At 55.1% G+C, this 25,743-nt stretch overlaps 2 protein-coding genes across 4 annotated transcripts in view; both read left to right on the top strand.

The window, feature by feature from the left end:
- COL27A1 (collagen type XXVII alpha 1 chain) overlaps nt 1-16,848 on the top strand; it is a 131,318-nt gene extending 114,470 nt beyond the window's left edge. For all 3 annotated transcript variants that reach the window (XM_045563547.1, XM_045563546.1, XM_045563548.1), the window contains 20 exons: nt 116-172; nt 268-321; nt 464-517; nt 798-851; nt 1,598-1,651; nt 1,733-1,840; nt 2,253-2,360; nt 3,236-3,343; nt 6,099-6,152; nt 6,621-6,683; nt 7,001-7,054; nt 7,214-7,249; nt 7,365-7,382; nt 7,616-7,651; nt 8,016-8,042; nt 9,915-9,980; nt 11,752-11,920; nt 12,923-13,032; nt 13,815-14,033; nt 14,863-16,848. In XM_045563547.1, coding sequence (XP_045419503.1) covers nt 116-172; nt 268-321; nt 464-517; nt 798-851; nt 1,598-1,651; nt 1,733-1,840; nt 2,253-2,360; nt 3,236-3,343; nt 6,099-6,152; nt 6,621-6,683; nt 7,001-7,054; nt 7,214-7,249; nt 7,365-7,382; nt 7,616-7,651; nt 8,016-8,042; nt 9,915-9,980; nt 11,752-11,920; nt 12,923-13,032; nt 13,815-14,033; nt 14,863-15,009 — 1,596 coding nt within the window. In that variant the 3' untranslated portion in view covers nt 15,010-16,848. The remainder of the gene's footprint in view (nt 1-115; nt 173-267; nt 322-463; nt 518-797; nt 852-1,597; nt 1,652-1,732; nt 1,841-2,252; nt 2,361-3,235; nt 3,344-6,098; nt 6,153-6,620; nt 6,684-7,000; nt 7,055-7,213; nt 7,250-7,364; nt 7,383-7,615; nt 7,652-8,015; nt 8,043-9,914; nt 9,981-11,751; nt 11,921-12,922; nt 13,033-13,814; nt 14,034-14,862) is intronic.
- A 4,973-nt stretch (nt 16,849-21,821) lies between these two features.
- On the top strand, nt 21,822-25,182 carry ORM1 (orosomucoid 1). Its single transcript, XM_045563545.1, has 6 exons — nt 21,822-21,981; nt 22,324-22,466; nt 22,701-22,771; nt 23,531-23,638; nt 23,775-23,878; nt 24,984-25,182. The coding sequence occupies exons 1-6, from the start codon at nt 21,868-21,870 to the stop codon at nt 25,080-25,082; spliced, it is 639 nt and encodes a 212-aa protein (XP_045419501.1). The 5' UTR covers nt 21,822-21,867; the 3' UTR covers nt 25,083-25,182.
- The last annotated feature ends 561 nt before the right edge of the window (nt 25,183-25,743 follow it).

Raw genomic sequence — 25,743 nt, 5'->3', positions numbered from 1 at the left:
CGTCTGTAACCCCGTGCAGGCTGGACTCCGTCTCTGATGAAGCCCTTTCTGCCCGGAATCCCCCAGGTTCCCCAGGAGCAGGCGGTTTGTCCTAAAACTGGTTCTGTGTCCACAGGGGGAGCAGGGCGAGGACGGCAAGGCCGAGGGGCCCCCCGGGCCGCCTGGAGATCGGGTAAGCGCCCCCGGCCCCGGGACTGTGTGGGGCGGGCAGGGCCAGCATCCTCTGCACCTGGTGGCCCAGACTGCGCTCTTGTCCTTGTCATTCAGGGCCCTGTGGGTGATCGAGGAGACCGCGGGGAACCGGGGGACCCTGGATACTCAGTAAGTATCAGTGTTCCTACCTGCTGGCAGGATCCAGAGTGTAAGGGACAGTGACACTCGGCTAGAACAAACAGAACCTCCCGGCTCCTGCCCTGCCCAGCCCCTCCAAGGTGGGCCCTCTCACCTGTCTCTTTGCTTCCAGGGACAAGAGGGTGTGCCAGGCCTCCGTGGAAAGCCAGGCCAGCAGGGCCAACCCGTGAGTGGCACTTCCTGTCCCATCCCCTCTCCTGCCCTGAGGGGGGTGGGGCAGCGGGAATTAAGAACTGGGCACTTTAAAGCTTAAAAGGACCCCCCCCCCCGCAGGAGGGCCTGGGGCAGCCATTCTGGTTTCTCCTGCCCTGACCCTGGGGGCACCCCCAGAGCCTGCACCCCCAAACCCCTCCCCACCCTCCCCCTCCAGGCGGAGACTGGCCACCCTCCCCGGGAGAGAGTCCTAGTCCTGGGGCTGCCTTGTGTCATCTCACCTTGGTTTGCAGGGGCATCCGGGACCCCGGGGGCGGCCGGGACCCAAAGGATCGAAAGGTGCAGAGGTAAGAGGGTGAATGTTCACCAGAGAAACTGAGTCCCAGGGATGGGAGGAGCCTGGCCCAAGGTCACAGAGCTAGTGAGGAGGCAGGGCAGGGGGGCGGCCCACCGTGAGCCATGCCGGGTGCCTGTGGCCAGGATCCCACGTCCCTTCAAACAGTCTGAGGGAGGAGGGACTATCGGCCCGTTTCTCTGGGGCCACAGTAGAGGAGCCGTCCGTGTGAGGTCAGCTGGTGGACTTGAACCCAGGGCAGGCAAGAGGCAGGCCTCTCTCTGCCACAGCACACTGTAGAAGAGAACAGCGGGAGAAGGGAAGTGGGGGTCTGGAGAGAGACAAGGGTGCTCGTGGAGGAGGAGCTTCCTGCCTTGGACCCAGGGCCCCTGCACCTCCCTCTGCCAAGGTCAGGCCAGTGCTGTTCATGCCCCTCCCCCACCGTCCCCCCCCACCTGCATCCTCTTAAGGAGCAGATAGAGCCGTGGGCTGGGGCTCCGACCGGGAGATGGTTAAGGCCGGGGCCTCTGCAGGTAGGAGCCAGTGAGGGGACCCCAGGGCCCGGAGCAGCCTCCGTGACAGCACTGGCAGGTCCCCAGGCTGACCCTGGCCCTGGGCTGCCAAGCCAGCATGCTTGGGCCCTTGTGTGGAACCAGGTGCTCACACAGGGCCCGAGTCCTCTCAGTGCCTCCTTCCAGAGCCCCTAGGGCCCTGCACCTCCTCCCGGCAGCCTCCATCATGTGGCCCTTGATTTTTCAGGGACCAAAGGGAAAGCAAGGCAAGGCCGGGGCACCAGGCCGGAGGGGTGTCCAGGTGAGTAACCGAAGCTGCTGCTTTCCCGCCAGCCTCCCTGCCCTCCCTGCACACCCTCACCAGCTTCCTGTGTACCCCCAGGGCCTGCAGGGGCTGCCGGGCCCCCGGGGCGTGGTGGGGAGACAGGGCCCCGAGGGCGTTGCTGGACCAGATGGGCTTCCCGGCAGGGACGGGCGAGCAGGACAGCAGGTGAGCAGGGCTTGGCGTTAACAGATGGTGTCTCCAGTTGGGAGGAGGCGTGGGGGCACTTCCACGGGCCATGGGCCAGAGGAGCTGCTTTAGAAACCTGGGAGGGGCAGGGCAGCATGTCCAGAGGTTTCCTGGGATGCACTGGGGTGGGCAGTCGTGGCATCCCGCGGGCCCTGGGGGTGTGGGCCTCTGACTGTCACCCCTGCGTGCCGGCCCCTCCCCACTCACAGAGCCAGCTCCTCCTGTCCCCTGGCCCTGCCGCCTCACACACAGGCAGTCTGGCCTCCATCCCGGGCTGTGACCCCCTCCCTCCTGCTGCACCCAGGGCTCACCCGGGCTTTGGGCCGTCCATCCTCCTGGCTGGCTGTGCCCTGAAACACAGGAGACCCTCCTTTGCTTACTTTCCTTCCAGGGGGAGCAGGGAGACGACGGGGACCCTGGCCCCATGGGCCCTGCTGGGAAGAGAGGAAATCCAGGTGTGGCCGGCTTGCCTGGAGCACAGGGACCCCCAGGATTCAAGGTCAGACACTACTGCATGCACTGACCTGCCCTCCCTCCTTCTTGCTGCCTTGGTGACCACGCTAGTGATACTGACGATGATGGTACTGACGCTTCGTGTCCAGTGTCCCAGGGCCTGTAGGAAAATATAATCCACACTGTTGACCTTTCTCGGGGTTCCCTGCCCCAAGCTTAAACCAGACTTAGGGGATAGTTTATCGAGGAAGCTGTAATTCTGCCCCCGGCCAGGCCCTTCAAACCTTCCCTGGTGGTTGTGTTGTCCACGGGCTCCCTCTTGTGGCCCCTTGTGGAACAACATGTTGCCTGTGGCTGGGGCCCTCCAAGGCGTCTTCAGGCTTCCTTGAGTGACGTCAGTGGGGGAGGCCGCCGTGAGCCAGTCTGAGCCAGGGCTGGACACTGAAGGGAAGATGCAGGTGGATGACCCAGACATGGTTCTGGCCCTCCCTGAGCCCGAGGTGTAGCTGGGGCAAGGTGGGAGCCCTCCGGGAGGAGGCAGGCAGAGGGGAGATGGCCGCGACCCAGGGAGGATGTGAGAAAAGACGGGAGGAGCCTGCTAGGCAGGAGGACCAGAGTGAGGAGAGGTTTGGGGCGGGAACTGCTTGCTGTGGGCAGAAGCAGGAAAGAGGAGAGGCCTGTGGGACGGGGAGGGGAAGGCAGGACCCTGAGTGCCAGAGTGGGGAAAGAGCCCTTCCTCTTCAGGAGCCTGAAGTTGTGCCCACCCCACCACCCCTCCACCCCGCCACCAGGCCTCCGTCTGTTGCCCCAGCATCCTGAGATCTCTGGGGACCCTGTGGAATCACTGTTCAGCCTCTCCTAGGTCCCCTCTCCCCCAACCGTTCCCCCCTTTAACTGATCATTTCGGTGTGTTTCTTTAAGGGTGAAAGTGGGTTACCAGGACAACTGGGTCCCCCTGGCAAGCGAGGGACAGAGGGCGGAACAGGGCTTCCTGGGAGCCAGGGGGAGCCTGGATCCAAAGGCCAGCTGGTGAGTGAGTCCCAAGAATGCACCTGCCCAGACTCTGACACGTGCACACATGCATGTACACACACTCACACACATTCATGTGTACATACATATACACACATGTACACATTGGTGTATACACATACATGCACTTGCATGTGCACACACTCTTTTGCACACACAAACACACAGACCCAGAAGCCACTTCCCTGCTCTGTGACAAGGGCTGAACGACACACTCTCTGGACACCAGATACCATTCTCCCGCCCCTGGGTTAGGTAGTAGGGGAAATCTAAAAACGATCTGAGTGATCCTTTCAAAATGAGGAGAGGTGGAACACAGCCAGAACCTGGGCTAGGCTGGCTCCTTGTCCAGAGCTCTTTCTGTACCGCCCTGCCTTCAGCCCCCTCTGTCCCAGGGCTAAACTCAATTTGCCTCTGCCTGGAAGAAGAAAGAAGAATGAACAAAGAACAGGTAGGACAAATAGAAAACAAATAGCAAATGGTCTCAGTACTCTAATTAAAAACAGAGATTGTCAGATTGGATGAACAAGCAAGACCCAACTGTATTCTGCTACAAGAAACCCACTTTACATATAAGACACAAATAGATTAAAGTAGAGGTGTGGGAAAAGATGTACTATGCTAACTTCATACAAAGAAAGCTGGAGTAGCTACTTTAATATCAAACAAAATGGATTTCAGAGTAAAAACTGTTAGTAATAAAAAGTTATTTCATAATGATAAAGAGGACAATTTATCAAGATGGTGTAAGAATCCTAAATGTTTATGCACCTAATAATCTCCAAAATAATTAAGCAAAAACTGATAAAACTATCAAGAGAAACAGATAAATCCATAATTATAATTTGGACTCTATAGATTCAACACAATTCCAATCAATGTCTCATTAAGCTTATTGTGTAGAAAATGACAAGCCGATTCTAAAGTTCATATGGAAATATAAAAGACCTAGAACAACTAAAATAACTTTGAAAAAGAAGAACAAAGTTGGAGGACTAATACTATGTGATTTCTGTTTTTTTTTTAACTTTCAAAATATTAAAGGGTACAAATGCTTTAGGTTACATGGGTCACTTCTGTAATGCTTGAGTCCCAGTTATAGGTGTGGCCATCCCCCAAATAGCATTCATTGTACCCATTAAGTAGGTTTTTGCCCCTTCCCTCCTTCCTCCTCTCTTCTGATTGATTTCCACTGAGTTTTACTTCCTTCTGTGCACATGTGTGCTCATCAGTGAGTTCCAATTTAATAGTGAGTACATGTGCTGTTTGTTTTTCCATTCTTGAGATACTTTACTTAGGAGAATGGTCTCCACTTCCATCTATATTGTTGCAAAAGGTATTAATCATCTTTTTTGAGTAGTACTACCATGAATAGTACTTCACAGTATGCGTATACCACATTTTATTAATCCCCTCATAAATGGATTAATAGCACTTGGGTTGATTCCATATCATTGCAATTGTGAATTGTGCTGCAATGAACATTCGAGTGCAGGAGTCTTTTTGATGAAAAGTCTTCTTTTTCTTTTGTTAGATACACAATAGTGGGATTGTAGGTCTACTTTTAGTTGTTTGAGGAATCTCCACACTGTTTTCCATAAGGATTATACTAATTTGCAGTCCTATCAACAGTGTATAAGCATTTCTTTCTCTCTGTATTCACACCAGCATCTGTTGTTTTGGGACTTTTTAATAAAAGTCATTCTAACTGAGGTAAGGCGATAGCTCATTGTGGTTTTAATTTGCATATCCCTGATGATTAGTGACATTGAGCATTTTTCCATATTCTTATTGGCCATTTGTCTTCTTTTGAGAAGCTTCTGTTCATGTCTTTTGCCCACTTTTTAATAGGGTTGTTTGTTTTTTTCTTGATGATTTGCTTGAGTTCTTTGTAAAGTGTGGATATTAGCCCTCTATCAGATGTGTAGCTTGCAAATATTTTCTCCCATTCTGTAGGTTCTCCACTTGTTCTGTTGATTGTTTCCTTAGCTGTGCAGAAGCTTTTTAGTTTAATCAAATCCCACTTATTAATTTTTGTTGTTGCCATGATTGCCCTTAGGATCTTAGTCCTAATTCTTGGCCTAGACTGGTATCTAGAAGAGTTTTTCCTATATTTTCTTCTAGAATTCTTATGGTTTCATGCCTTAGATTAAAGTCTTTTACCCATCTTGAGTTAATTTTTGTGAGTGGTGAGAGGTAGGGGTCCTGTTTCATTCTTCTGCATGTGGCTATCCAATTTTCCTAGCAACATTTATTGAACAGGGCTTCTTTTCCCCAGTGTATATTGTCTGCTTTGTCACAGATCAGTTGGTTGTAGGTAGACGGTTTTATATCTGGATTCTCTGTACTGTTTCATTGGTCTATGTCTCTATTTTTGTACCAAATCCATGCTGTTTTGGTTACTATAGCCTACTAAAGCTTGAAGTCTGGTAATGTGATGTTGTTTCAAGACTTACAAACCTACAGTAATCAAGAAAGTGTGGCATTGCCATAAATATACTAATAGATCAAAAGAACAGAGCTGGGCTGTCATCCCTGGGCTGGGCTCCCCTTCCTCACGTGACAGAGGACACAGGCTCCTGCCCCCCGGAGCCCAGGCTGACTGGTGTCTAGTCCATCTACACTGGTTGCCTCTCAGTGGAGTCACTGATGTCCCCTGGAGAGGGCAGGAGGCAGGTCCAGGGTCCTGGGCGACTGGCTGGCACCCTGCTCCTGACCCCACGTGCCCCCTCTTTTCCTGTTCTCCCCACAGGGCGACTCTGGTGAGATGGGCTTCCCAGGAATGGCTGGTCTCTTTGGACCCAAGGTACAGATTCCCAGTCCCTACTCTTCCTGTGGGTCCCATCCATCACCCACTCATTCGTTTATTCATTCAACAAACATTTACTGAGTACTTACCACGTGGGCTGGAGCACAGCTGGAATCGAGCACAAACGTCCTTGCCACCCCCCATACTTCCGCAGACCTGGCTTCCAAGCCCAGCTCCACAACTTACCTGTTCTGTGCCTCGGGCTAGTCACTTAGTCTCTCTAAGCCTTGGTTTCGTCATCTGTAAGGCGACAATAATAACTGGAGCATTGTTGCAAAAATTAAGGCCAGAGGCACACAGCACTGCTGGCACCTGCTAAAATAACGGTGGCTTAGTACTCCTGGGGCCTCTCAGGTAAGGCCTCTCTTGACAGGGAGGGCGAGGGTGGCCAGACCCCGGGGGTGAGGGAGCTGCTAGACCCTCCCCCGGCAGCTGCCCACACAGCCCTTCCTCTGCCTCCCGCAGGGCCCCCCTGGAGACATTGGCTTCAAAGGCATCCAGGGCCCACGGGGGCCTCCCGGCTTGATGGTGAGTCCCCTCCCTGCGGGGACATCAGCTGGCTGGACACGTACTCATGAGCGCCCTCTGCCCACCATCCTCATTCCCTACTGCATACCTTTGCTCATCGGTCCCTGCCGCTGGGCCGCCATCCCTCCCCACTTCCACTCCTGTTCACTTCACGCCACTCTTGAAGGAGGGCTCAGGAGACGCGTGGCCTGGCCCCTGCACGAGGCGGTCTCCCCTGCACCCCCGTGCGACACTCAGGCTGCCGTCCGCCCTGCTGTCTTGTGACTCTGTTCCCAGGCTCTGGAGCAAGGACACATGAGCCTTTCTGTCTCCTTTAGGGAAAAGAAGGCATCGTCGGGCCCCTCGGAACCCTGGGACCTTCTGGACTCCCGGTACGTGCAGGGGGCTGGGCAGGAAGACTGCTGGGTCCCCTTGCCTTCCTGTTCCAGATTGTCTCTGTGACCCAAGGCCAGTCTGAGCCTCAGTTTCCCCATCTGGGAAATGGCACTTCCCCTCTGAGCCGTGTCTCACTGGGCTGTGGTTTGTTGCAGGGTCCGAAGGGTGACAAAGGCAGCCGTGGGGACTGGGTGAGTGCATGGGCCCGGGACAGCGCTGCAGGGGTGCGGAAGGGGTGGGCTGTTGGGGTGGGCATGGCTCAGCCCGGTCCCCTAATCCTCTCTCCCCACTTCTGTCTCCCTCCAGGGATTGCAAGGTCCGAGGGTGAGTGGGCTGGGCAGGGGGGCCGGGGGGGTGGGCACTCCTGGCTGTCCTCCCCATGACTGCTGACGTCCCCGGGTGTGTGTCCTTTCCCGCTGGACCTCCATCCTCCCATCTGTCCCCGTCTGTGCCAGGGGAACCATTGTCCCTGGGTCCCCGGTCTGCTTGGGGAGTGCTGGGGTCTGGTGATGGAAGGCCTTGTGGACCAGGGCCTCACTCTTCTTCTCTTCCCCCAGGGCCCTCCCGGCCCGAGAGGGCGGCCCGGCCCCCCGGTAGGTAACTACTGAGTGCTGGGTGCACCTTGGGCTCCTGGGGCAGGCGGGGGGGTTCTTTTGGATGAGCCCCAAGGCCTTGCAGGCCAACTAGACCGTAACCCTGACTCTCACAGGACTCACACACTTCCTGTAGCCCACAGGCTTCTAGGAGAGCGTAGGCCAGTCCCGGGAGGGCCGGGCCTCTGGAGTGGGGGTGTGTGGAGCAGCCCCGGGGGTGTCATCCAGGTCTTCAGGAGAACAGAGAGCAGCTTGGCAGGCCCTGCCGTGCTTTGACAGCCTCTCCCACTGCCTGGCAGGCTCTGGGACCCCAGCACACGGTCCCTGTCACACACTGACCCCCCCCCCCCGTCTTCTTTTGCAGGGTCCTCCAGGGGGTCCTATCCACTTTGTAAGTTGGAGAACATTCTCTTTTGCCTACTCGGGGTAAGGCCTAGGGGGCGGGAGGTGGGGAGAGGCAGTGGACCCTCTCTGGCCCCGGTGGCTAGAACCCTAAACCAGAGAGGGCCCCCGGGGATGCCCGTGTCCTTTTGTGACTTAGTGCTGGAGCCCTGGACCCTGAAGCAACAGAAAGAGCCCTGGGCCAGGAGGCGGGCAATCAAGGACATGCCCCTGACCATGAACCCAGGAAGATGCTCTGGCCACTGGGTTCCCGGTCCTGTCTGTGTCCCCTACACAGATGGGCTGATTGCTGAGGTCCCTCCGTCTCAGACTCTGAGAACAAGGAGGGTTGGGCAAGGGAGCAGAGATTGGGGCCCCTGCCTTCCTCCCCCGTGGGGACCACAGTCCTGTCTGAGAGTGGGGCCCCTCCCAAGCCCCGTGACAAGTCTGTCCCTATTTTACCACTGCACTGGGTGCTGGTTGACTGTGGGAATCAGGCCCCAACTGCATCCCAGGGCATGGCCATGGTGAGAGACTGAGCGGAGCAGGAGCCCTTGGGCCACACGTCACTCAGAATCTTCACTCTTCTCATTCCGCTGTCACTGTCCCTCTCTCTGCACTATCCTCAAAGATGGAGGGACAGTCCTGGCCTCTTCCTCTGCAGCCTTCCCTTGTCCTTCTGATCAATAAGAAAGATGGCTGGGGGAAAGTGCAGAAATCCAGGAAAAAGGGAAAATTAGAGGATTTTGAATTTTTTGAATAATAGCTGCTATCAATTGAGTGCTTGTTACATGCCAGACCCCATGAGAAGTGCTTTTCCTGCGTTAACTCATGTGTTCCCTTCAACAGTTCTGTGAGGGAGTTTTATTAGCAGGCCCATTTGCAAGATGAGGGAACCGAGGCAAAGGGAGGTTAAGCATCATGCCCCAGACTGTGCAGTTAGCGGCAGAGCTGGGCCTTGACCCTGAGGGGCTCCCCCAGAGTCTGGACCCTAAGCCTGGGCTTTGGGTGCGTTCACGGCAAGACTGTAGCTACACTTCTGCCAAGCCCGGTGTTCTGACTGGGGGTGCCAGTGTGTATTGGGCCAGTACAGTGCAGGGCAAAGGAGAAACACAGGGTCTGGGGACAGAGAGACGGGGGCCTCCCCCAGCCTGGGGGCAGGGACCTCGGGAGCGGCTTCCCACTGCACCTGACATCCGTAGGGTGGGTAGCATCCGGGCTTCTCAACCTGTTTGCATAATTGTTTGCTGCAAGTGACTGTCCTCTGCGTGTTAGGATGTTTAGCAACATCCCTGGCCTCTAACCGTGGGACACAAGTAGTGCCCCTCCCCCAGTTGGATCAACCAAAAATGTCTCCAGATACTCCCAGATGTCCCCTAGGGGGCATCGTTGCCCCAAGTTGGAAACTGCTGGTCCAGGAGGTGGCCAGATGGCCATCTGCATGGCAGGGAGGGAGGGAGGCGTTTCCAGGCAGGAGGAGCAGCAGGTGCAGAGGCCCCGTGCTAGCTGGAGCATGGCATTTAGGGACCTAGAAGAACTGTGGTGTGTCGGGTGCCACAGCACATACGGGGAGAGGAAAGACAAGGCTTGAGAGTGCAGCACTCACACTGGGTCTTGGAACCATGGTGAGGAGTTTGAACTGAACCCTGAGGGCAGTGGGGAGCTGTGGACGTGTCTGGAGGAAGGAGTAGCGTGGTCAGCTTTGACTCTGTCTGCGAGGGAAGGAAGGACAGAGAGTTCTGCAGAGGACGTGTGACTTGGCCGAGATCCTTGCAGGGAAGGTGGGGTGGGACAGGGGGTGATCGGGCCCTGGGGCTCCCACTTGGTGGGTCTGAGGGACCTTGAGGGGGCAGGATATACACCCTGTCTTTTTCCTGCACAGCAACAAGATGACCTTGGGGCAGCTTTCCAGACGTGGATGGACACCAATGGAGCACTCAGACCAGAGGTACCTCCCGCAGCTTGGCCTGCACGGGGTAGCTTTCTGGGAGAAACACAAATCGCGGTTCACATGTGGTCACTGCCCTCCATGTGGCCTGTGCCGAGTGTGCCAGAACCCTGGACTGAACGGCGTCTCACAGCCACAGATGGGGCCTTTTACTAAAGCTTAGCATGGGCAGCAGCAAGTCCAAGGTCCCACTGCCAGCGCACGCAGAGCAAGGCCAGCCACAGGCCCCGAGCCCTTGAGCTTCCCCCAAAGGCCTCCCAGGTCTCGGAGCTCTAGCTGGCCAGAGTCAGGGAGAGACGTTCGCCCGGGCCCAGAGCCCACCGCAGCTTCCCGGCATTCGCCCCGCTGTTCTTCCAGGAGCAAGAAGCCCACATCAGCCCACGGGACCCTGCTAAGACCCTGGCCTGGGGTCGGCTCAGCTCCAGGACTCCAGGCTGAGAGGCCCTCATGTGTCCTCTAGTCCAGCTCCTGTTGCCAGCCCCCTTCACAGCCTTGCCTCCTTCCCGTGATGGGGAACTCACTGCCCCCAGCTCAGACCTCCTACAAATGTTTCTGGCTGTTCCCTGTGCTGGACGCTGGGACAGGCAGATGCCGGGTGACAGGCTTGACTTTCTGAAGGCTCACGGTGTGGGGGGGGAAGACAGCAGGGAGAAGCCCCTCAACCTCCATCTAGGGAGGCCAGTGGGAAGACAGGGACGCCCAAGACGCAGCGCAGGTGAGAAGGGGAGTGTTTCCTTCTGCATCCGGAGGTCAGTTGAGCCACACCCAAAGCGGGCGCCGACCTGGCACGACCCTTAACACTGTCAGTGAAAGGAGATCCGTTTACGCACCTTCTGGCCACCCTGCGCCGGCTGTAGAGTCGAGTCGAAGTTTACTTCTTGTGCGCATAAAACTGGCTTGTGAAGGATAGAGCTCGGCTGCCTGCCAGGGACTCTGCCCTCTTCCTCTCCCACATGTGGCCCCAAGGTCACCCCATGCCAGGGGAAGAGAGCGTGGAGGGTCGTGCCCGAGGGTTTTTGGGCCAGGCCATTATGGGGCTCGCGTTGCTCGGCTCCCATGGCGTTGGCTGGAGTGCAGTCAAAGGGGGCTGGGAGTGTCGTCCGTGCGTCCGTCCGGGCAGGAGAAGAAACAGACTGGGTGAGCCGCTGCAGTCTCTGGCGTACACACGCACATACCACCTCTGCGACCCTCCGCCAGAGGAAGGTTTATTTAGCTCTGATCTGTAGCTCTGGAGGCTGAGGCTCGAAGTCACGCAGGAGGAATCCACCTGGCCGGGGAGACCGTGAAGCCCTGACTCCTTAGCGCTCTGAGAAGCCCCCGTCCCGCCAGCAGAGACCTGCTCCTTCTCCGAGCTGAAATCGTCCCTCTAGGGCTCGTGCCTGCCAGCCCCAGTTCCATCTCCTGATGCCGCACTGGAGCCCCCAGTGGGACTGGGTGTCCCCCAAGTCCCCTCTGCACCAGGACTCTTTCTGGACAGGGATTTGGGGCCACTCCCCAGTATCCTGTGCACCCTCGTCTGCCTTGCGGGGACCCTGCCTGCCCTGTACAGGAGAACCTGGGCTGACCCTGCCTTCGTCTCAAGCCTCTGGGCCATCCTGGCAGCCCCACCTCCCGCATCTCGTCCCTGGCCCCCAGTTCCTTATTTGTCCCCAGCCATGACCCGGGGACCTCAGCGACATCTCCCAAGCAGGGAGAGCCTGGGGCTGTGGCGGCTGGGACCTCAGGCGGGCCAGGACCTTGGCACCAATGGCCACCCCTCTCCTCGCGGCAGGGCTACAGCTACCCGGACCGGCTGGTGCTGGACCAGGGAGGGGAGATCTTTAAAACCTTACACTACCTCAGCAACCTCATCCAGAGCATTAAAACGCCCCTGGGCACCAAAGAGAACCCCGCCCGGGTCTGCAGGGACCTGATGGACTGTGAGCAGAAGATGGCGGATGGTGAGGGGCTTCCTGCCCGGCCGGGGTGGGGCTGGCCTGGGGGGTTCCAGGAGGAGCCGGGGAAGGTGGAGTTCTTGACTCTCTCCTGTCTCTCTTGGCCAGGGTTTTGTCTCTAGGGAGACAGACACGTGGGTAGTCGTTTATTCATTCAACACACAGTCGCCGAGCGTCACATTGTGCCCGGCCTTGTGCTTGCTGGGGTGGGGGTGTAGTGGGGACCACAGATGAGTGGTCCCACCCTTCCAGAGTCCCGAGGTCCGCAAGCTAGAGTGACCATTTGAGTGCAGCGAGATAAGAGCTTTGGCAGAAAAAGCCCCTGAGGGCCTCAAGAGTCCCAGCCCCTGGGGGCTCGGCCCAGCAGGGCTTCCCCGCCTGCCCTCCCTCACTCACCTCTCTCGTCTGCGAGCTGGGGTGGTGCTGTGAGGACAGGCCCTTCAGGCAGGCAGACCTGAGCCCAGCAAGCTGCAGCCCACCCCAAGCCACCTGTCCCCGCTGCCAGGCGGCTGGGACTATTAGTAGATGGCCCGTCCTCTCGCCCTCCAGCTGCGGGGCCTCGGGCTCCCTGGGAAGCCCACTGGGGAAGCCAGGCATGAGCAGCGCACCTGGCTGAGGGGGTGGAAGCCCTGACCCCACCCGCCCCTGGCAGGCCCTAGGAGGAGCCTGAGGCCTTGGAGAATCTACTCGGCTAGATGACTCCTCAGTCCCTGGGGCAAGTGCTCAGCCTCTCTCAACCTCAGTTGTCTCCTCTGTAAAATGGGCACGTCCCAGTAGCAACCTAGGCACGTGCTAAGCTGTGTGACCCCCACCAGGGGCTCTGCCAGCTGTGAGCTCCGCCCAGAGGTTTCCTGCCATCTCTGGGGCTCGAGGGACCCCCTTTTCCACCCACTCACCCCGAAGTCATGCCCAGCTGGGGTTCAGTGGGTCACAAGGTGCAGGCCCCGCTGCAGAGCCAAGGCCTGGGCTCCCCCTGAGATGCATCCCCACCTCCCCCGCTGCCTGCAGGTACCTACTGGGTGGATCCCAACCTAGGCTGCTCCTCAGACACCATTGAAGTCTCCTGCAACTTCACGCATGGCGGACAGACGTGCCTCAAGCCTATCTCGGCCTCCAAGGTACCCATCTGCTCCTCACCACCCAGCGGGCTGCCCTCTCTGCCGCCACCCTGCCCTGGGCCACCCAGGTCCTGTTCCAAGCCCTGCCTGTCTTACTGCAAGAGGGTTTGGAGCCTTGGCAACGTCACCTCCTTTTCCTGAGACTCGGTTTCCTTACCTATAAATTGGGGATGAGTAGAACTCCTCTGTGGTTTCCAAACCCTTTCGAGTTGTATGATGTTAATGAGTCTTTTTTCAAATAGAATTTTCTATTATCTAAAGTAGAGCAGTTGGCTGAGCTGGCCTGGCTTGGAGAACCCCGGATCATCACAGAGCGATGTTCACCTGGAACACGCTGCCCGGAGTTGCGTGTGCAGATGTTTGACTCTTGTTCAATACCTGCTCACCATGTGCCTGTCCCTGGGCTGGGCATTTTAGGCGGTGCAGGGCAGCTCAACCACGAACCAAGGTGGTGGTGGCAGTGGGGCATGATGCCACTGCACTTTAAGAGCCTCTTGATCTTGGGCAAGATCCCTCTTCCACTCTGGGCCTCTGGATCCCAGCCCAGCCCCAAAGGCAGCCCATGCAATGGGGAGGGGGTCAGATTACATCAGGACCCCCGAAACTCTGGCTCTGGAGTCAGGCAGGCCCTTCCTTGTTACTGTGGGACCCACTCACACAGACCTCGATTTCCCTGTCTCGCGAGTGGGCACGCGTCTGGGAGCACAGTTGCTCACCAGGAAAAGAATTCGGAGAGCTGCAGGCGTCCAGCCTGAGCCCCCTCGCCGCTGTCACCCCCGCAGGTCGAGTTCGCCGTCAGCCGGGTCCAGATGAACTTTCTGCACCTGCTCAGCTCCGAGGTGACGCAGCAAATCACCATCCACTGCCTGAACATGACCGTGTGGCAGGAGGGCACGGGGCAGACTCCGGCCAAGCAGGCTGTGCGCTTCCGGGCCTGGAACGGGCAGATTTTTGAAGCTGGGGGTCAGTTCAGGCCGGTGGTGTCCGTGGATGGCTGCAAGGTGACTTTTGGAGCCTCTCGAGGCCCCTCAGGGGACAAGCGGGAAAACTTGTTTGGAAAAACTGCTTTTTATTAGAAGATTTTATTTAACAGTTTTATACATGATATATTTTTTATCTTTGTGTAATAATTTTATTATAACAGTTTTATAAAGTTCTTTTTATTCGCTTTCTTCTCTGGGAAACCTCCGAGAGAAGGTCTGGGCTGGTAAAAATTCCACAGGCTGGAAGATATTGTACTTACTTGCAAAGCTGCTTAAAAGAGGGTCTGTGTCTTCTCTCTGCCCCCTCCCTAGTCAGGCTAATTTCTTCTCTTAATATTTTTGGTCATTTTCGAACGCCCTGAATAGGGTGGGTTGTCAGGGGAGGGGGAGACAGAAAGTTGTCAAAAGGCAAAATACCAGTTTCATAAGATTAAACAAAACTGATAATACACAGTGTTAGTGAGGATGTGGGGAAACTAACACTCTCACATGCAGCTGTTGGAAAAAACAAATTGGTAGAAGCTTCCTGGATAGCAGTTTACATCCCATATCTATCCCAAACCTTAGACATGTACCTATTCTTTGAAACAGCAATTCTACTTCTAAAATTTTTTCTGGGGAAATAATTAAGAACTGGGCACAAATGTTCAGCTACAGTTATGTTCATTACAGCATTACGTAAGAGAATCAAAAATGGGAAGTAATCTGAACGTGCAAATATAGGTCATTCCTACAGCAGAATACCACGTAGCCACTAAGAATTGTGAGGAAACGATGGGGAAAATGCACACAATGGGTGACGAGAACCACACTGGACACGTGTGCACCCTGTTCCTTCTACCCTCAGGTCCAGGATGGCCGCTGGCGTCGGACGCTCTTCACCTTCCGGACCCAAGACCCCCAGCAACTGCCCATCGTCAGCGTGGACAACCTTCCTCCTGCCTCATCAGGGAAGCAGTACCGCCTCGAAGTTGGACCTGCGTGCTTCCTCTGACCTCTGACCTTCTGGCCCCTGTAGGCCTCGTGGGGGAGGGAAGAGGAGGGGGGCAAGGGGAGGGTACCGAGGGGCCAGTGGCTCCAGGAGAGGCAGCTCCCCTGCCCAAGGATCCTTGGGCAGGCCCCAGCTGTTGTCTGCCCAGTACAAGTGGGTGGGGGGTAGCAGGGCACAGGGTGTCCTTGGGAACAACGGATCCCAGCTGAGCCCCAAAGACCAACCAAAGAGCCAGCCAGAGCAAGCTGGACCTGCGACCCGCCGGAGCCCCGTGGCCCGTCTGCCAGCTCTGCGGCCACCCCCTTCCCTCCCCAGCTTCCTGCCCAAAGAGCCCCACGTTCCAGCCAACTTGAGGGAAGGGGGCATCTCGTCAGCTGGTCCCTGCCTGGGAGCTTTTGATGTGCAATAATAGAAAGGAGACATGAAAAAGGAGAGAGGGAAAGACAGAAGTTTATACATATTATTTAAACAAAGAGGAGTGTGCGACTATTGCTTCACCTGGGAGAGAGGAGCGAGGATGAGAAGGAGCAGCAGGGGTGGGGCGCGGCGAGATCCTCGGGGCTGGGGGTGCCCACCTTTGCTACCTCCCACTGTGAAATCGCTGGTGCTCACAAGTGTCTCGTAGTGTATGTGATGTTTTTAAGGAAAAAAAAAAAAAACCCTTATTTAAGATTCTGAAGGTGCTACCGTTTTTGCCACAGACTTTGAAGAAACTTTTTGATGTGAGACATCTTCCACATCTTGCTCTCTCGCCTCCAAATGACAAAAGTTTGGGGAATTTTCGAATTTTCCTAGCATCACCCTTGTGCTTATCAGGTAATCTGCTAAGGAAGAAAAAGGAAAAGAAAAAAGAAAAATGTGAAAAAAAAAAAAAAAAGAAAAAGAAAAAAATAAAAAAAAACAAACAAAAAAAAATCAACCTACCAGAAACCAGAAGTAGAGAGATTTACCTTTTAATTTATGGACTTTGAAACGTCTGTCCTTTCAAGGCAGCGTGGAGGCCTGGGCGTGAATCATTTCGCTTGGCCGTTTGCGGTCCTGGAGGGAGGTTGGGCTTGCCCTGGAAGGCGTGCTCTGGAGAGGTCCTGGGTGAAGCCCTGACCTTGAAGAAACCAATGGCAAGAGCAGCGTTGGGTCAGGGCTAGCCTTGGAGTCGGAATGTAAATGTCAGACCATCTCACGAAGCCACGTGGCATCTCCCTAGGCCCCCGCTTCCAGGACGCCACCTTCCAAGATGCAGTCATCGTTCTTGCTTTCTTGATGTCATTAGATTCTGTAGAAACCCACTGTCACTAGCTCCAAGCGTCAACTTGGGCTGAGGAGAAAGAATAATTATGGGGATCTCGGAGTTCAACACATTGGTGACATTCAGTGTAACCTGAATTATACTAGATCAGCCAACAAGTCAACGTCCCAATTGGATTTTGAGGTTATTTTTAACGATGAAATTATTTTTATAGAAGGGGAAAATTTATGTGAAAATCTCTATTTGTGTATTTCTCTCCTAAAGTCGTGTCTGTTGGGGAATTGGATTTGATTTTCATTATTTAATACCTCACTCTGGCCCACCCGCCCGCCTGGTCACTTCCTGCATTCCTCACCCGCCGCCCAGCCTGGACGCCCCCTGGGAAGTGCATGTCTGTAGCAGCTCGGGCCTCGCCTCAGTGCTACTGGTCCCCCCACTGCCGCCGGTCTCCACCGGCCTCTGTCTCAGTTTTGGGTTTTTCTGCTGTCCTCGTTTATGTCTCTGTCCACATGTCAGTGTGTTAAAACCCCAGTGGGTTCCATTTCTCCTTTTCCCTTCTGGATTTTAAATAAATATTTAAAAGTGAGGCAATGGAATGATGTGTCTGTGGCTGTGTGCTTCAAGTCCAAGGGCAGGGGAAAAAAAGATCCACATCTCAGCTCAAAGGAACTGAGACAGAAGGAATTCACTCCTACTCAGCCTTTTGGTTCTATTTGGGCCTTCACCTGATTGGATGAGGCCCACCACATCAGGGAGGACCACCTGCTCTACTCAGACTACCCTTCCAAATGTTCATCTCATCCAGAACTGCCCTCACAGACACACCCAAAATAATGTTTGGCCAAATATCTGGGCACCTTGTGGCTCAGTCAAGTTGATATGTAAAATTAACCATCACACTCCCCACACTGAGGTTGAGAGAGAATAAGTAGAAGTTAGCCAGATGGGGAAGAGCATCGGGGAGAGAGGGAATGGCACCTGCTAAGGCCCAGAGGTAAAGTAGCACTGTGCATTCAGGAACAGCAAGTGGTTCAATCTGGCACTACAGGGGATGGTGTGGAGGGCTGGGGTGCTGAGCTGGGAACAAACAAGCCACAGGTTTGCACAGAAGAGAATGGGTTTGGGTTGGCACACTGGGTTTGAACTGCGATGGGTCCCTGGAGCAGAGCCACCCAGGAGGCAGCTGGCTGAGCTGGGAGCACAGGAGAGTGGTCTGTGCTGTAGTCAGAGCTCCGGAGCCATCGGCAGCATCTGTGTAGGGGGGAACGAGAAAGGCAGCAAGAAGGGCCAGAGGGGAAGACGGGAGGAGCCACGTCAGAATGGTGACACTAACAAGTCTTGGCCTGGTCTCCAATCCCAGGTGGGCTTTGGGAGCTGGCCAGTGAGGATCCTGGAGCCGGGCAGGCGCATTCCCAGCAGGGGCAGGTAGGAAGTTGTTGGGGACGGAAGGCAGCTCTCCCTGGACTGGCAGCGCCTGCATTTCCCAATCTCCCATTGCACAACTGTCAGGAAGCAGCCAGGGTGGACTCCCCAGGCTCCCGGTTCCAGGAGAAAGCCCAGGCTGGCCTGTGTTTGCTCTGTCCACAATGGATCAAGCCCCAGCCATGGACAGTCACCACCCGCAATGACCAGCAGCCCAGTGTTGGGAAAGTGAGGGACGGAAGAATGAGAAGGGGAGGCTGGTAGGGTGTGGGTTCCAGTTCCTGACTGGGTGGGCCAGACATTCTTTCCCTCTGGGCCTCAGTTTCCCCCTCTGCAAAATGGGGATGATAGGCCCTGCCCTGCTTTCCAACCACAGAGAGTGCTATTGCTCAATAATAGTAGGGTGAACTGTAGGAAATGGAATGATTCCCAACTGTTTTTGGACCTATGACATCCAAACGTTTCACATGGTTCAACCCAATAGTAGCACCATTCAGAATGATAATGCCTACGATTTCTCGTGCACTGACCGGGAACCAGGTACCGTGCTGAGTGTGAGGCACAATCTAGTGAGAAACGGATTGTAACCCCGGCCTTTCAGATGAGGGAACTGAAGTCCAGAGAGGTTACGTAAGTTGCCCAAGATCACAAAACAGGATGTGAAGTTGAGCAAATAATCTTCTTTCTGGGTCTTTCATCAGCCCAGGACCATTTGCCCTGCCGGTGCATTCTCTGTGGCTGTTTGTGAGGAAGGAGGTTACAGGTTCATCATCAGAGCTCAGCGCTGACCTTGACGAAGAAACTAGCAAGTCCCAAGCCAAGACGGTGCTCACCACCACGCCGTACTGCCCTGAGGGCTTCTCTGTCTCTTTGGTTCCTGCCACACTTCTGCTGACATTGTGCCAGGGGCAGGTGGACGGACAGGGCAGGCGGGACTGCCCAGAACCTCGATCCGCAGGGGCACCCAAGCATCCCTGAACTGTAAGAAGGTGGAGAAACCTGTGCTCTGTCGGGGGGTGCTGGGTGCACTTGGAGGAATTACTTGGATAGGCTCCTGGGTGAAGAGTGAGACCCCCAAGGGGCAGCCTGGGCGACAGTGAGGACGGTGAGGACCACTTGCTCCTTCCCAGGAGAGGCAACCGCCGACTCTGAGACTTGGCTGCACAGGGCACAGCTCGCCCCGTTCCCCCTCCCCCATGCAGCCCATCCCCCGGATTCTGCACGTGACCAGCGGAGGCCCAGACTGTTGGCCTAAGTACCTGAAAGTTATACATCAAAAGTACTTAAAGAAAGCTGACTTGTTAAACATAAGTTTTGGAAATTCAATTAATTAATCTTGTCCCAAAGTTTTTACAACTAAAAATCATTCACAAGGCTGGCGTTCAACCTCTAGTTGCAATGTCAAGCATCAGATGCACTCTGCGTGTGTGTGTGTGTGTGTGTGTGTGTGTGTGTGTGTGTGTGTTTCATCTACCTTCACACACATGTAAGAGTAATACGATCTGGCATTGCAGGATGTGTCTCAGCAGCCATGCGCAACTGTTGCAAATACTGCTTATTTCTAACTCAGAAGGACCTCTCCAACCACACATTGCAAGAAAATGGACTTTTAGTATGACTGGGGAAATAAAACTTGAAAATACAAGCGTTTATTGCATTTGTGCTGAGAAGGAAGACTTAGAAAGTCAATTAAGTTGTCTTTTCTCTTACCCCCGAGTTCGCTCAAATCCCCCCTGAACCCGGTAGCATCTTCCCACCCATAAAGCACCGGGACATTTGGAGACAGTGTTTCGAGGAGGGAGCCAGATGTAGAGAACTGTTTCCCCCGGGCCTGAGCAGTGTCGGTTGTGAAAGAGGTTTTAGGGCTGTGGATCGCTGTGCCAGTACCAGGCACCAGATCCGAGGGACAGAGGTGCAGAGGTGCTTACATGTTATTCAGTAAACTGTGTGTGTGTGTGTGTGTGTGTGTGTGTGTGTGCGCGCGTGTGTCAGAGAGAGAGAGAGAGAGAGAGAGATGTGGGACCCTATAAATCTCTGGATGGAGTTCTGTCCCCATCATGTCACCCTTGGGCCACTGCACCAGCCTCCAACTGGTCTCCCAGGTCTGTCCTCCCCACTCTTCCCCCGCAGAGGAATGATTGTTCTGAAGAGCAAACCTGATTATGCAACCCCCATCCCACTTCAAATCTTTAAATTTCTCTTCAACATCTCTAGGGTCCAGCAAACTCCTCAGCCAGCCTGGTTTCCAGGCCCTGCAGGCTCAGACTCCCGCCAGTCTTGCCCACATCAAGTCTGGACACTCTGACCCAAGCACACGCTCCAGCCACGCAGACCTTCTGGTTCCTGGGTGTACACTACACTCTCTCTGCTGCTCTCTTCCCCCCCGATCCACTCCAGTCATGGTTGCAAGCCTCCTATTAGAGCAATGCCAGTGGAAAAAGCAAAATGAGCTACGGAAGGGCGGAAGGAGGAAGAGACAGAGGAAGGGGAAAGATTCCAGTTCTGACAAGGATGTAGAGAAAGAGGCTCACTTGTTGCACATTGCCAAATTGGTACCAATTGGTGCCAATTTGGATTTTTCACGTTTTTGTTTTCTCTGTTGGGGAGGAAGGTTTATTTAAACATCCATTTTATTGAGGTAGAATAAATAAAATAAAATGGACACACTTCAGGCTTACAGTTCAACGAGTTTTCATAGCTCATACACGTGTACGTAACCACCACGATGAAGACACAGAACATCGCCATCTGCTTCAGAAAGCTCTCTCGTGCCCTTTTGCCATCAAACTGCCCTTTTTGCCTCAGGCAACCACTGATCCAATTCTTAAAATTATAGATTAGTTTGGGCTGTTCTAGAACTTCATGTCAGTGGACTTGCACAGTATGTGCTCCATTGTGTCTGGCTTCTTTTGCTCAGCATAATGTTTTTGAGATTCCTCCACAATATATGTCTCGGTAGTTCATTTATTTTTATTGCTGAGTAGCACACCTTTGTATGAAAATGCCACGATGTGTTTTCCATTTTCCTGTTGCTGGGCGTGTAGATTGTTTCTAGTTTTAGCTATTTTGAGTAACGCTGCCGTGAACATTAGTGTACAAGACTTCGCACATGACACTTGCTTTTCTCCCTCTTGGATAGCAGGGTAGTTTTAGAAGGCGACTTGGTCACTCTCTGACACGTCATCAGAGGCAAAATCACCACACAAAATGCTGTAGGTATAAAGAAGGGATAGGCTTAAGTTAGACTGCAGTAAACGAATGAAACGAAGCACCCAATAATTTTTAACTACAGACTACACTGAGACATGAAAAATTATTCAAATTATACGAAATGGATGACAATACAAAACTGTAAGCATGGCATAATGATACTCATTGAAAGTATTTGTTCACATGGATAAAGACCTGCCCCATCAGAGAGAAATACAAAGGGCAGTGGAGTCCTTCATTCCACAGTATTCACGGAGTGTCCACTGTGTGGGGGGCATGCCCTAGGATGGGGGTGCATTGGTGGAAAGAGAGGCAAGCGCCCCAATGGCAGGGGTCAGGGACAATGGGGAGAACAGTTCCTGTTTTAGAGGCCGGGAGATTGTTCAAGAAAGACATTTACTGGAGACCGACACTCGGCTTGGATGCCCCTTTTCGGAACAGTCCCTGCCTCTGGGGCCGGGCTGGGGCCCCCTGAACTTTGGCTCTTACACAGTTGTTACCACACTCGGTGGAACTGAATCTATATTTGCCCTCACCGCACCCCCACGCATCCCACGCTAGCCTGGGAGCCCCTCAGGTGCCTGCAGCACGTGGCTTATGGCTGGTCCCACGGAAGTCTCCGTGCTCAGTGGGACGGGAGTTGAAGGAAAACAGGACAGATTGCCGGTGACGGCCCCTCTGTTGAAATCTACAGACTCACATACGTTAACTGATGTCACTCCAGCCCCACACCCACCTTGGCCTTGAACAAGCCAAACACTAGGCTTTTGTAACATCTCCAGGTCAGGAAGTAGGACTCGGGGGCTGTACCTACAGCTGGCTTTGAGGGAACTTTTGTGTATTTTCCAAGCCCCGGCAGGATTGTGTCACAGACACAAAGCAAACACTTGCTCTGTGGGTGGCCCTCCCACAGCCTGCTATAAAGGACACTGAGCCCTCCGGCCACCAGCTCTGCCTGGCTCTAGCTGCCTCCTCTGCTCAGCATGGCACTGCCTTGGGCCCTCGCAGTCCTGAGTCTCCTGCCTCTACTGGACGCCCAGAGCCCGGTGTGTGCCAACCTAACAGCCAGGCCCATCACCAATGCCACCTTGGACCGGGTGAGTGCCCGGGCGAGCCCTGTCCCCGAGGGCAGCTGCCCCTGCGTCTGGGCTTCCCTCTCCCTGCGGGCTGGGGCCAGCCCCCCGCTCCTTCCTCTGCCTCCAAACTCAGGTGCCTCCCTGCAGAGTCCCACAGCACGGGGACAGTTCTGTGCTGGGCATCGAGGGGCCACCCAGGGGGATGCCTGATCCTCGGGGTGGGCTCCTGCGTGTCCACTCCCCGCTGGGGGTCTCAGTCTCCCCGTTTGGAAAACGGAGGGAGAGATCTGCCCAGTCTCGCCCTGGCTGACTGTGGAGGATTCAGCATCAAGCCCCTGTCACCTGCTCCTGCTGTCTTCCCAGATCTCTGGCAAGTGGTTTTACATCGCCTCCTCCTTTCGAGACCCCGTGTACAAGAAGGCAGCCGAGGAGATCCAGACGGCCTTCTTTTACTTTGCTCCCAACAAGACAGAGAGCGTGATAGAAGTCAGAGAGTACCAAACCATGTGAGACCCCCTACTCCAGCTCGCCCCACTCAGCTTCTGGCTTCTAATCCTAGAGGCTGGAAGACCCCAGCAAGTCCCTCCCTCTTCCTGGCCTCGGCCCTCCCAGCTGCAGAATGGGGTGGGGGGCGCTGACTCTGACCTCCACTCGACTCTTGCCCCTGGTCTGTGATGGGTGGTTGTCCACTTGTCCTTGACCGTCTTGCTGTTTTTCTCCCACCTTCTGTCTGGCTTTAGCAAGGACAAGTGCATCTATAACTTCACCTACTTGAGTATCCAGTGGGAGAATGGGACCTTCTCCAGACACGGTGAGAGCCGGTCCTCTGGCAGGAGGGTCTGCCATGTGGAATGGGATGGGTCAGCCGAAGGAGGGGGTCTGGGACTGAAACCTTGAGGCTTTGGACACAGAGAATACAGGACAAACTCACTTCTGTCTCTGAACACTGCAATAACCACAGTAATAACCACCAATGTTTTCGAGCTCTTAGTATGTGCCAGGCACCGTTCGAAGTGCTTTGCATGAGTTGACCCACTTAGTATTTACAAACAATCGTAAGAGCATGTTGCAATAATCAGACAAACAGAAGAACAGAGACCTCAGGTGGTTTCCCTGTGATCACATAGCTGGTCATTAGAACTAGAATGGAAACCCAAGGCTGGCTCCAAACCTGCCTTTCTCCCAACCATTCTTTAAGAACCTTTGGAAGCTGAGGGCGGAAGCCCATGTGTTGGGCAGGTGGTGACTTCGTCCCCACCATCACTGCCGAGATGGCACATGGCAGGGGCACACAAATGCTGATGGAACTAAACTAACACCACTTAGCAGCCCCGAGGCTCCTGTCTGGGCCTCATTTCCCTCATCTGTAAAAGGGGGAGACAGGCCCTGCCAGCCACAGCCCACGTGAGGCCCCCCACGATTCCACACACCTAAAGGGCTCAGCGTGGGGCCTGGGGCACTGCAGGGCCGGGCGCTGTGTGGCCCTGGGCACACCCACACCTCCTCGCCCATGAGCTGGGGACCGTTGTGCCACCCCCTGTTCTCACCCAGAGCCTCTTTTCTCCTCCAGAGCTGGGAAGGGATAATTTTGGTCACCTGCTGTTCCTCAAGGACCCCAGGACCTTCATACTTGACTTCTACCCGGAAGATGAGCAGAAGCGGGGACTGTCCTTCTACAGTAGGCACCCTGGGCACCCCAAGCTCCTGCCCTAGGTTCACCCGCCCCTGGGGCCGGGCCCCCAGCCCCCCAGCCCTCCCTGGTGTCTCGCCCGGGCCCTGCAGCCTGCTCACCCAGCCTCCTGCTCCCCCCGTAGCTGACAAGCCGGAGGCCACCCAGGAGCAGCTGGAAGAGTTCTACGAGGCCCTCACGTGCGTGGGCGTTTCCAAGTCCGAAGTCATGTACACCGATTGGAAAAAGGTAAACACAACAGACTGGGCAGTGTCCACCCTGCCCATCGTCCCGCCCGGGGCAATACCAGGGGCTCAGAGAGGGAAAGCTGCCAGCCAAGGCCACACAGCAGGGCAGGCCTCCTGCTTTTGAGTACCTGCCGCACGACAGCTGAGCTTCACAGAGGCCCAGGGGTGGTGGACGAGAGCCCAGGCGGAGGAAGTCCCTGCGGAAGCAGGGAGGCCACTGCAGGGGCCCCTGGAAGGCTCACGGGGGAACAGCAGGAGCTGGGGGAGGCGCTGCAGGCAGGAGGAGAGACACACGGGGACTCACCACCCAAAAATGCCTCCGCACCCCAGGCTCGTACCCACCCCTACCCCACTCATTTTTAATACCTGTGCGACGGGGAATCGGTATTGTGGGTTTTGGTGTCATCCAAACTGTGCAAGTCCAGGACCACCATCCCGATTTTTGCCATAAATGAGAATTACCTGCATAATGGTCTCCTTCACACTTTTCTTTAAACCTGTGTTAAATGAAAGGCTTTCCTTGGTGTTGCCCTACGCCGTGATATCCACAAAATTGCAGAGCTGATGAGCTGGTTGTAATTTTCTTTTGATATACGTGAAATATTTTCATAACTATTAAAATAAAAATGTCTCCCTATTCGTTTGCCACCTGAGGTCATCTCTCATGGCCACCGGTGATGCCAACTGTCCCCCCATCCCCAGCCGCAGGGTCCTGGGAAAGGGCTCACGGCCCACAGCCCACCGCCCCCATCCACTGGCTGTGGGGCCTCGGGCAGGTCACATGCTGCCTTGAGCCTGAGTGACATCGTCAGCAAAGTGGTGGTGGTGGTGAGGGGTCCGGGAGCTGCAGCCTAAGGGCGTGGCAGGGCATAAGGGCTCAGGAAATGCCAGTTGGTCTCAAGGGTCCGAGCCCCCATTTTAGAGGCGCATAAGCTGAGGCTCAGAGAGGAAAATGATTTGTCTAAGGTCACCCAGCTGGGAAGTGGCAGAGCCAGGGTTGGAGCCCTAGTTGGGCTGGTACCACAGGCCAGAGTGCACCCGTCCCCCCCCAGAAGACCCTGCCCTTTCCCAATCACTCTGCTCCCCTCCCTCCCGCCATCTTCCAGGATCAGTGTGAGCCGCTGGAGAAGCAGCACGAGGAGGAGAGAAAGAAGGAGGAGGAGAGAGAGAAGGAGGAGGAGAGAGAGAAGGAAAAGGAGTCCTAGGAGGATGTGGCCTTGGGTCAGGACCTTGGGGACCCAACCCGCCCTTTGTATCGCAGCTCTTCCCCCAACTTGCATCAATAAAATGTCTGCATTTAGAATAGTCAGGTTGTTAGTCGTTGTTCATTTGCTCATTCATTCATTCATTCATTCATGTTGAAGCCTGTGCTGAGTTGAGCCCTGGCTGGCACTGGGCAAGAAGAGCCCCTGCGGTAATACCCAGCACACGTGCTTGGGTGGACGATGACAGGCACCACACACTGTGGGAGCCCAGCACGGGGAATGTTCCTTCTGGGTGGGGAAGTCTGGGAAGCCTTCCTGGAAGGGGCATCCAAACCAGTCTAGAAAGATGAGAAGCTTGCTACAGCCTGCTGCTCCTGAACACAACATGTACCATCAAGTCACATATTAACAAACACAGCCAGGGGTGGTAGGCAGGGAGAAGCGGGGGGGATGGAAGAAAAAGCCAAGTGAGGAAGAAACAGGGGTTGGAGAGACATAGGGGGCAAAACCTGTGCCAAACAACGTGGACTTTCGGGTCAGGCAAATGTGAGTTCAAACTCTGCTCTGTCCGGAAGCAGAGTGGGCAGAGGGCCCAGTGGAACCTCACTCTCCTGAGCAGTGAAATGGGGGCGTGGTGGGAGTCTGGGGGGCTGGGGGCGGA

This window comes from Lemur catta, chromosome 10 (assembly GCF_020740605.2).
Source record: "Lemur catta isolate mLemCat1 chromosome 10, mLemCat1.pri, whole genome shotgun sequence".
Taxonomy (NCBI): domain Eukaryota; kingdom Metazoa; phylum Chordata; class Mammalia; order Primates; family Lemuridae; genus Lemur; species Lemur catta.
The sequence above is the reverse complement of the archived record's forward strand: the minus strand, read 5'-3'. Positions and strand labels throughout refer to the sequence as shown.

Excerpts from the sequence above, each read along its gene's own strand:
- ORM1 (XM_045563545.1), top strand. The coding sequence starts at position 21,868 with ATGGCACTGCCTTGGGCCCTCGCAGTCCTGAGTCTCCTGCCTCTACTG. Across the intron at positions 21,982-22,323 it reads CCAATGCCACCTTGGACCGG|ATCTCTGGCAAGTGGTTTTA; the intron begins GTGAGTGCCCGG and ends CTGTCTTCCCAG. Across the intron at positions 22,467-22,700 it reads GTCAGAGAGTACCAAACCAT|CAAGGACAAGTGCATCTATA; the intron begins GTGAGACCCCCT and ends GTCTGGCTTTAG.